The sequence below is a fragment of the Hypoxylon fragiforme genome (genome assembly GCF_022984875.1).
Source record: "Hypoxylon fragiforme strain CBS 206.31 chromosome Unknown GGS25scaffold_5, whole genome shotgun sequence".
Lineage (NCBI taxonomy): Eukaryota > Fungi > Ascomycota > Sordariomycetes > Xylariales > Hypoxylaceae > Hypoxylon > Hypoxylon fragiforme.
In genome coordinates this window covers 1,706,708-1,717,732 of record NW_026054760.1, presented here as the reverse complement: position 1 = coordinate 1,717,732, position 11,025 = coordinate 1,706,708, and the positions used below count along the sequence as shown (strand labels likewise).

The following is an 11,025-nucleotide window of genomic DNA, read 5'->3' as shown; positions in this document are numbered from 1 at the left end:
TATTGGTGTTATATTGAGCATTTCCAGGGAGTTGTAATATCCTAATGCCTCCGACTGAAAGGCCCAACATATGTAACCTAGAGCCGACGGTACAAAGACTTACATACCTAGGTATGTAGTCATTGCTCTGTTCTAAAAAGCAAATTCAGAGACGAGACTAGAGAGATTTTCCCTCAAATAGAATCAACCTGTGATCTTCGTGCTGAGCCTGCTATAGGTATCGTTAGCTCTAACCTAATGTCGTCCCCTAAACATCACTAGCTAACGTAAAACATTGATGTGCCTAGTATAAGTATATATCGTGAGAGATCTATACCTATGCTGCTATTTAGTATGGCCATACTTGCCAAATTTCTAAATGGAAATAGTGAGGTTGAGGTCGAGCCGAAGCAGGTAAAATCCGAAGACTGGACAAGTTGACGGTGTTGGCAAGATGGCCGTTCAATGAGCTTCGGTCTTCATAGGGGAAATCTTCCCACAGAGTGGGGCAGCCGGGAAGTGACCGTGATTTGCCAAGTACGCCTCTTGCGTTGGTTGGGCATAAGTATAGCCTTTTTGGCTTCCTGAGTGGTGGCAGAGCCGTTTTCGTCTCCCGCGGCCGCTGCGGGTCGGGATGGCTAGCCAGCGGTTCCGGCACGCTGCGTCCCTTGCAGGAACTGCTGTTGATAAGGCCATGGGCCATGCCTCTAGCTTCGCGCCTACATGCGTAGGCACAGGTTGACAGGTAGGTAGGTAGAAGGGTAGGTAGAGTACTGGCAGAGCTATAGCAAGAATTGTCCCGACTCTAACCTACCAGCCTATCCTTTTCTTTCTACACATGGTGACTGTAGCTCATCTCGCAGCACAACACATCTGAGCCAGTCGATTATATTCTTCTACCGCTGGATGATTCGATTATATTAGATCCCTTTTAAAATGTTGGAAAAGAAAGAAAAGAAAAGAAGAGCCGAAAATCCCGATTCGTAATTTTCAATTTTCCTCTGTCATCTTTTATTTAAAATTTCTGTCGCATTTGCGTCGTACATAACTTTCAGGAGAGGGGTGTGGTGCTATCGGGCTACCTGAACCTGAACTGGAGTTGCTTTGCTGCTAGGGGAGAAACCTACCTAACACGTGGGATGATGAGGAGAAAGTTGCAGAAGTCAAAGAACATATTATACATGTTTTAAATATTAGTCTTGGTCGTACCACCCGCTAGGGGATGTAGCACCCCGGATCCCGTAGGCCGAGATGGACGTATTGCGTCGTGCCGCGACCCTCCTGTTGAGGAGTCATTCCGGTCCTAGAACCAGATGACCTACGTCTAGGATGTTAGCCCGAGAAAGATTTAGGAGGGGGGAGCTTTGGTAAGTCAAGTCCTGCAGTGGGCCTTGGCATCGCCTTTTAGAGCCAGTTGATGCTATAGATGCCATACCTACATGTGTATTGATACTATATTTACATATATACATACATAACTAACCTTAGTACTATGCATCTTACCACCTAGCCTAGGTTACCTAATAGATACGGTATATGTAGCTGGAGGTAGTTACTAACCTGGACAAATATAGCTCGGCAATAGGAGGAAGTAATTTAGATAAAGAAGGAGGTGGATTAACGTGCTTATTTTCGTTTTTACCCTACCTACTTTTCTCTCAGGGGAGAGGTTGAAGGAGAGAGGTTGAAGGGGATGAGCAGAATACCTATAATACCTACATATGTACCCACCTACATAGTGTCATAGTGCCTACTAAGGTTACCTACATACCTACATGTACGCTAGTAATGTACTGTATCGTAAAACACATGGACTTTAGCAGGAAAATCCATCAGTGTCCATCCATGCATCATCTGCTGCAGCAAGGAAAATCCCCGGAGCTGTTTGTGCAACACCAGCACTACAATAAATACCCCTTATAAAGCAATACAAGAGCTTATCGTAAAAGGCATATGCTAGATGCCATGTATGTATGTATGTATGTATGTGTGTTAGTATGTATATGCAGTCTTACTGCTTCATCTTCCTCCTTTTGTTCCCCGCAACCAGTGAGCGGGACGACATGGGATTGGCGGGAACTCGAGCAGCATCTCCGTTCCAGTGTATCCATATCGATGTACTGTTAGTATATTAAACCTGAAGTATCGAACTACCTATATGTACCTCATATTAGCATGTTTCCAAGTTGTACATTACCCAGATGGGACGGCCCGCCAAACTATGTATGTATTGCGGGCTGTGCTAGGTCTAGGTAACAAGCCCAAGACATCTATTGAAGCTAAATTCTTAGGTTTGCATTGTACTATGTAGTAGACACGTACCTAACCTAGGATGAGGATGAGGTACATACCCTCTACTAAGGGTGAACGCAGTGCGAGCCAACTGTATTAAAAAACTTAGGAGGCAGAACACGATTTTCAGGTTATGGATGTGCTAAATAGAAAGTTTAGGCTAGCTAGGGGGAAATCTCATGAAAACCTTGGAACCTTGGAACCTTATAAGGAGTGTACTTTTAAGAGTGCATATGTAATTACTATGTATGTACATACCTGAGGTTAGCAGCCTATATACTACTATGTATAAGTACTATGTAGACACACTGTGCATAGTAGATACCTCAGGCAGGTATCCAGTAGGCGTCTAAGCCGAGGACATCTGGAGTTTAGGTAGGTAGGTACCTAGGAATATACATGTCTAACCGCCCTCAGTCTCGAATACCAAGACTTCTCTTACGCCTCTGTATTAAGACCCACGAAAAGGGGAAAGGGTGTCTAAATCCAATCCAATCCAAACCCAATCAATATCCAAAAACTCCATAAATGATCTACAATCGCTTGGTGGGGTATAAAAATCCATGAAGCAATCTTTCCCGACGCCGTTCCTCAAACCAAGACCCGAGGTACCCGGTAGTCAACCAATCAAATAACAGAGGGACTGCGTCACGTACATATATGCAGTGACTGTATATAAACGTAGGAAAATTAGGACAAGTATACCTTAGGGCCAGGCTTCTTCGACGTCCCAAAGACGGATGTGATCTAGCTGTCCAGAGTCGGAATAACGTCTCGATGGCAGGTCCGTTCTGGGGTTGATGGATGAAGCTAAGCTGCCATCTTCATACGCACCATCGAATTGAGCCGATGGCAGCCTAGCAGCCTGGTCTTTCCACCAAGCATGGAGCACGTCTTGTTGCCACTTATCAACATTGAGAACTTTCAAATGAACATGGAAGGTAGACCAGAGGATCTCGGCTTCCATAGGTGATACGTGAAGTTTGTGGAGCAACCAGCGATTGATGTAGCCTGTTTTATCACCCTTCCCGGCCTCCTCGTGCAACGACTGGATATTTACTTCGCGAGCTGCGTCATCAATATGTTTTTGGCGAAGTGGCATTTCCGGAGGGAGTGATACTGCAATTCGGAGCGATTGCTGAGCTGTGATGGGAAAATTCTCTAGTAGGTGAGTAGGGTTGTGGAGCAGTCTTGGGAACGTAGGATGTGCCAATGTTTTCGGACATTCCCTTGAAAGGGGACTGTCTAAGGGGACATCTTCTAGGTAAATCTCATCTCTATTGACCGGGTTGAACCCGAAACCTTCCTGTTGAAAAGGTGTATTCTTCGGCATGACTTCCTTCTCTCGGCACTCAATTTCTAGTCGTGCGGCCTCGCTCGTAAATCGGTCAATATCATAAAGGGCTGTTTGTTCTAAGTCGTCGTAATCCTGGAGCTCTTCCAAGTCATCCTCTGACATAACTCCTAGTCGTTTAAGTTCGAGGGCTCGTTTCCTTCCCGCCTCTCCATACTTCTCCAACAGTTCGATACTGTCGGGAGCCAGTAATTGAGATTTCCCCGCACTCAGGGCTTTCCTCTTCATTTGAGTATTCACCAAGAGTTCCTTGGCAAGCTGTAAATTGCGGGATGCCTCTCGAAGCTCCTCGAAAAGAGGGTGAATATCTTCCGGCCGGTCACCAGTAATTCCTCGTAATGCAGAATTCTCTGAAGTTTGGGAACTGCTTTCGTTGTCGAATCCATCGTCGGATGCCTGACTATCTATATCCGCGGCAGCGGTATAAAATTTCTGTTCCTCTAGTTCCAGCTCAACCTCGCCCTGTTCAAGTTCATCCAACATGTCATCGAAGCGTTGCTCTGCTTCTTGGCACTTGAGCTGGGCGTTTTGCATATTTTTAAAGAGCTTATCCAACGTCGGATTACCGGGAAGAATTGCTTGCACGGCAGCCATAAAGGCGAGACTAGCTTCATCCTTATCGTGGCGCGAATCCTCGACGTGGGCTCGTTTTAGACGTATACCATCGAATATCTCCCACAAATCAGTCCTACGATCTCTTAGCCTCGAGTAATTTTGCGCCAATCGCCGAAGACTACGTGAAATGTGATCAGAAGAACTGTCCTCATCGTCATCCTCTTCGCTGTCGAAGCTACCTGTTCCGGTCTCAACTTCCTCGTCGTCACTTATGTCACTATCCAACTCAAGGCTCTCCAAGACGTACGGCGTAGGCTTGAGGTCCCCATTGCGGGTGGGGCTACTCTGCCCCAGTATAGTTTCCTGGATCCCACGAGGTATTGGCCGTGCTGGCCAACTAAGTAGGCCATAAGGATGGTTCGAGGAATTATGTAACCCTGATGACGGATAATTTTCGCGAAATTCATTATAAATAAGTGGCTTTTGTGTCTGGGGCGCTAGCGATTTCATACGACGGGCGCGAGTAGATGGCGACTGAGACTTGCTTGTTTTTGGTTGGCCACGAGCTAAGCTGGGTCCCTCGATGGCGGATATGGTTGCTGCCAGCTTTTGGGGTAGACTCTTGGAAAGACTAGAGGAAGAATTTACGGAAGGAAGGACAGGAGGGAAATGCGGTCGGCGGCTGATGCGTGCATGAGAGGTATCTGATGTTATAGATGAGTTGCTGATCTTGTCTTCAAGATCCGTCCAGCCTTCGGAACCGGCCGTCAAGGTCCGGGATAAATCTAAGGGGGTATCCTCGGTTGACATGATAGATGCTTGACAACTAGACTCGGTGGAATATCGGTATACATCATGATGTCGGTCATGTTCCGGGAGATGAGGAGTAAAAGTTTCGGGGGGAGCCAAGGAACTTCTGGCCAGATTTACATGGCGATGGTCAACGCTAGGAGCCATTCAGAGCGTGTCGTCCGGTAATTATGCTGCGGCATCGTTAGATGGAAAAAAAAAGAGAGTAAAATCCGAGGAATAGAATTTGAAGAATGAGGCTGTTGTTTGTTTCTATGTGTTCTCTAATCCGTGCTTTCTATGGAGGGAAAATGGATAGGTACAAGTAAACAGGTGACGCGGGAGTGATGCAAGAGGATGCTTTTGATGCAGCAGACATCCAGGCTATGTACAGGGCAACCAACAAAAATGAATGTATATATGTATGGGAATATTATATTCATGGATTATATGTAGAAATAAAAGAGAAATAAAAGAGAAATAAAAATAAAGCAAGGGATTCTAGCACTCGACAGGGCAATCAGTTACACGAGAACTACCTAGGGTAGGTAAGCTTCAAGCCTGCATCCCACTTTGTAATTGAACGCCATTAGCTCTAATTAGGAAGTAATTTAGCACGTGGCCCTTGCCGAAACATTTGAACTTACTGTTACGATTATCCTAGGATCCCAGCTAAAACATACATGTACCCAAGTGCATATCATGTACATAATACTACATGTTACTTAGAAGTATGGAGATGGGCAATACATCTTACTGGTACAACATACATCCATAATACTTGACCATACTTGGCCTTGGTGGGCAACATCCTCCGAATCCGAGATCCCCGGCCCGTTCATGAAGACCCGTTAGCTTTGAAAAGAAGATGGAGAGTGCTACCAATTAGCCTAGTACACCTAGGTAGCTGGTAGGTACAATACAATACATTGGACTTAATCAATGTCCGCCCGGTCTTTTTTATCCTTAACACATATCTTACCAAGCTGCATACCAACATCTATACCTGCATCCATCCATCAATGCTTACATCCATATAGGTATTACAATGTAATTTGGAACCTAACAGCCTATGTAGGTACAGATACTATACACTACGACAGTCTGAGAAGATACTCGCCTCCCTCAAAGGTGCAACCTGTTATGGACGGGCTCATATCCATACTGGGAATAGAACAACCCTACTTATCCAACAGTGGCAATGTGCTCTCAAGACGGTGAGTGGAGAAGTCGAGTATCGGATTGGATGCTCGGATGTGGTCTCCAGGACATCTAGGAGCACATCAGAGCATATCAGCACACCAGCATATCAGAAGAGCCCGTCAGCTACCTACCTTGCTAGCACTATGTAGGTCACAACCAGGGCATTCAAAAAGGCAATGTTCCACAACCGATGGATTCACTTGTCTATGTAGTACTAGGAGTCTAGGACCAAGACTAGGACCAAGACTCGAGACTCGAAATTCGAATTCCTTATGTTCAAGTACACAAGATAGACGGTACTTTGAACAGAGCCTCATCTTGTCATCTCACATGCGCCTATCCGACTCATCATGTCTCCTCCCTCAAATTTATTCTTTCCTTCTCTTCCTCCCTCTTCCTCCGGTTCTCGCACCCCTCCCCCCTAACCCGTCGGCGGCAGTGGGGGGGTGTCGCTTGGAATATGGAGAGCGGATCCGTCGCTGCACCGCTGCACCTCTGCATCGCTGGCTAGGCCATTTGCGGCTGCTACAACGATACTCTGCAGTAGTATTAGTGGACATCCCTAGGTATCCCAACTCACGCCAAGTGGCTGCTACTTGATGGACCACGATTGATCTTCTGTTCCCTTTCGTCGGGTTGCAGAGAGTTAGAGCTTCCTTCCCTTGTCGAAAAGCAAGATAGACCCTTGAAAGACCCAGGCTCACTCTCACACTCACACCCGCGCTCATTCACTACACTCTACTTGAGCTTGAGAGCAAGATGTCAAAAATATCCTAGTGAGAACAGTACAAGAGGAGTAGAGAGGAGGAGATGTGGGCCGAGTCACTAAAAGGGAGTGAATATTGGAAATTTCTCAAAAGTTGATAAGAATGCACCACACCCCCTCTTCCACATCCCGTGTCCTATTTTCTATCATGTAGTATGTCATGTAGTATGCCATACAAGCTCCTATACAAGCTATATCTAAACCTTTGAAATTTCATTGTTGTTCATGTCGCCTTCCGTCGCGACGGCATGTCTCGGGTCTCTTCGTGTCCCCATCGTCTTAAATATTGACCGCTAATCCACTCTGCTCCGTCCCTCGACCCGGTCTTCGATGTCGTCCCGTTCTTACATACATTTCAATGTTCCTTCTCCTCTGTTCAGAAATCCCTGAGAGAACTCACTCATCCCTCCCCCATACAGCCACCAACGTTGCAGCCATTACCATCGTCCCCTCCCCTCATTGGCTACCTGTTCCAGCCTACAGGAGAGTTTCTGCCTGTCAAGATCTTCAACGCCCAATTCGAGCTCATCTACGATCCCTAGCCGCTTCGTCTTCTCATTTCCACACTGTCAACGCTATTTGACTTGCGTGAGAGATTACTCTGCACCTCTTTGCCGCAAAGGATCACGGCCAATGAATTTTCGCCGACTATATCACGAGGCATACAGTGTGACTTCGAATCATCAAATCAGATAGATTACTTTCATCTCCGGAGATTTTCGCCGCAGTGGTCTAGAGTGCAGCAGAATTATTCTACGTTCCTAGCATCCTCGTTGGTCAAGGTTAGCTTTATGTCAGCTCAAACCATCCTTAGAGATCAAGGGGATCGCTCATGATAGAGCTTCGTAGCTGATTTTAAGGCTCGGCTTGTGCTAGCTTTTCTTATTCCCTTAGTTTGCTCGTAAACCTCTTGCCTGCGGGTTGAACTTTGCGAGCATCTCGTTTGCTGCCCGTGGACATCCCTCATGAAAACGAAAGTTGCAAAATGTTACAATGCAAAGATCGAAACATAAGCCAAAGTCGTCGCGCCCTTGGAGCGAACCCAAGTGGCACGACCAATATCAACAGTGGTATTTAGAACGAAAAGATCGACATGGTACGTCTATTCATGCTACGTGAGTTTCTGTCTACCTCGTGCTGACCAGGCACCCACCAGGCACTATCCAGTATAATTGGATCGGGCCAACCCTTCCCAATGCTCCTGACCAAAGCATCCCGCGGTCCGAACATGCCATTGATAACTTAGCGGAGGGAGTTCAAAACCTCAGCGTCGATCAGGGTGCTTATGAAACGACTCCATCCTTTGAGTATGCGAGCCACCATACCACCACTGTCGATCATGATAGCTACACGCTTGATGCACGTATGCCTCAAGAACCCAATTACATGGGTCACGTGCAGGCTCAGCAACATAATAACAAAGGGAAAGGAAAGGCCGTTATAGTCGAGCAGCGTGAGGAGTATAATAACTCTTCGGTTAGTGGCAACCCGCCTCGGACTGAGAACGAGTTGCCACGGGTAGTCCATGGTTATAGCCAAGAACCGCACCCACAATGTGAGATATTTTTGATCGCCAAATAGTATGAAAAGGGGCTAATGTTGTTTTAGATCCTACTTCTGGCTACACGAATGTTGAGCCAACTACTGCCGCTCTACCCATTAACGGTACAGAACCGCAAGTGAAAAGTTATGAATCTGAAAATAACCTTCCCCTTAACGATGCCGAATACCAAGAAGCCCTTCGTAGAAGCCATAACGAATATTACGGGACTCACACAAACGGCGAGCCATCGTACTCGTCATCTTTAGCTGACACGGCTACTTCATCTTGGACTACATCTATTGATCCTAATGCATACGAGCTAAGTCAGTAACCCTTCAAGCGCTACCCAGTAGCTAGGTAGCTAATAGTCTCCAATAGATCCACCGTTGATAAATGGAGAAGACGTGCCAACGCCTCGAGGAGGCTCACCAGCTCCATTACCAGCAGTTGTCTCATCAGCATCCTATCCCAACTATATCCAAGGAACTCCTGGAGAGGAGGAAGAATTGGACAGCCGTAGGCCCGTCCCTGCCTCTTGCATTGTCTGTATTTACTAATGAATACATAGGCTACAGAGTAGAACACTCGTCAAGATTCCAGCCAGGCGAGGTAAGGATTTCCGGGTCCACACTTATCCACCTAGCACGGGAGATAGCTAACCAGAGCTTTAAAAAAGGTGTTCAAGATCCTTTGGTCAGAGCCTCTCGGCCAAGTCGGTGGCGATGACCCAATTTCCGATTTAACCAAAAGGAGAACTCCGGGTGGTGGTAATTTCTATATCGGCTTCCGTAGGTTCATCATTGTCACTACAGACGAAAGCCACCACAGTACTTGCGTGTTAGTGAAAGCCTTATACCCTTCTTCTTCTTTTATAGCTTACTCAATCATCCAGTCCCATTTTGACGTACGATCGAAAAGGGTGCCTAAAGAAAGGTGTGAAGCCTAACAAGCATGGCATAATTTATATAGCAGGCCACAAGCCGAAGCCTCTCAAGAATGAACCAGAGCTTGGATTCGCCCCCGTGGGTCTTCACGTCTACGCAGAGGGCGAGAAACTAGCCAGAGAATCTCGAGTCAATTATTCTAAATTAGTGACTATCGAGCACAACTTTAAGGTGTTCTTCATCGGCTCGATTACCGGTGAAGACTTCGAACATGTTCGTTACGCGGTCAATGAATGCTGGGACAAAAAGATGCACCGTTCTAGGAGGTCGAGGAGATAGGCCGTTCTATCCTGAGCGTCCTTACCGAAACCCACCACCTAACCTACCTATGACGCACTTTTCCCACAGCTAATGGCCATGGACGGCGTCTAAAGACGCCTTATCTTACATATATATACGTTTAAGAGACTCAAAACAGAAATCATGTTTTACGTCCCCTAGCATGATGGAACCCAACCAGAAGAAGACAGGGTAATATGTTATAAACCTCAACATCCTACGTTTTATTTTTCAGCAGACTTACAACATCCCTCCCTCGGGCAATATCTACACTCACGTTATAGAGGCCTGGAAAACAGCACATACCATGGAACGCAAGAACCGATAGGTATGGAGTAACAGCTCATTTACATGCATCTACCTCAGGACTGTTCGGAGGGGGCGTGCGCGGCATAGAGGTTGGAAATACAAGGCGGCCACTCACACACACATTACAAAGAATAATCTACGGACAGAATGAGATACGAATTTTATTTTTATTTTTGGATATCATGATATTTAACGACTTATGCTTTCCTAGAAAGGACCAGGAAAAAAAATACGAAATTGGTTTACAACTTTTTGGTTCATTGGCTCCTCCAGCCAGCATCGGGACTTCTTCCCTTTCCTTTGTCTTCCTCTCCTTTCTGCGTCCTTGTTGATTATATCAATCAGCAAGCAGTTCGACGTTTTGATCTTGGCTTTCATAGATCATCAGATCATACGTTTTCATGCTACTTTACGTCGCCAGCATCCAGGTTAATTTAATTGACATATATATCCAGCGAAGTAAAAGACAAAACAGAAATAGAGAAAAGGAATTATAAATGACAGCAAGCCTTACTTACTTACATCCATCTCCCTAGGTTAGACTGGTTTCAGGCCGGCAACTGCATATGTGCCCGGAGGTCTTACCACGGTATTTGGCAAAGTCAACCAAAGCAAAGTAACGGGTAAACCGTAAGTGAGAGATGTCGATACCTAGTATCTGTGTACCTACCTAGGTATGAAATATCTCGTGCGTGTAGCAAGGCTACCGGGTACCTAGACATCCCGAGGAGTTCAATAGTGAAATAATCAACTAGCAAGTAGTAGGCATCAAGACTTAGTTATTAGCTCATTCGTTCATTCATTTGTCTTTACTATATCTACCTGCCTGCCCTCTCGTTATACTCGACGGCTACAATCAATCATCGAGCTTCTCTGCCTACTTAACAATTATTACACTTCCCCTCAAAATAAAGCAGGTGAAACGCCGCATGCTATCCCTATGCCATACGTCTTGTCTGCTTCATGGTGCACTCAGTGGCACTCATCACCCTAACTACTACCCCTTAGCACC

The 11,025-nt window shown here is 46.0% G+C and overlaps 2 protein-coding genes across 2 annotated transcripts; one reads left to right on the top strand and one right to left on the bottom strand.

Annotated features, from left to right (window-relative positions):
* Window positions 1-2,487: 2,487 nt before the first annotated feature.
* On the bottom strand, window positions 2,488-5,414 carry GGS25DRAFT_490599 (uncharacterized protein). Its single transcript, XM_049261014.1, has one exon. The coding sequence runs from the start codon at window positions 5,135-5,137 to the stop codon at window positions 2,978-2,980; it is 2,160 nt and encodes a 719-aa protein (XP_049116658.1). The 5' UTR covers window positions 5,138-5,414; the 3' UTR covers window positions 2,488-2,977.
* A 2,517-nt stretch (window positions 5,415-7,931) lies between these two features.
* On the top strand, window positions 7,932-9,704 carry GGS25DRAFT_521683 (uncharacterized protein; the record flags this gene model as incomplete). The annotated part of the gene is made up of 7 exons (XM_049264092.1): window positions 7,932-8,034; window positions 8,095-8,493; window positions 8,547-8,804; window positions 8,860-8,997; window positions 9,050-9,090; window positions 9,158-9,318; window positions 9,374-9,704. The coding sequence occupies 7 exons, from the start codon at window positions 7,932-7,934 to the stop codon at window positions 9,702-9,704; spliced, it is 1,431 nt and encodes a 476-aa protein (XP_049116657.1).
* Window positions 9,705-11,025: the final 1,321 nt, after the last annotated feature.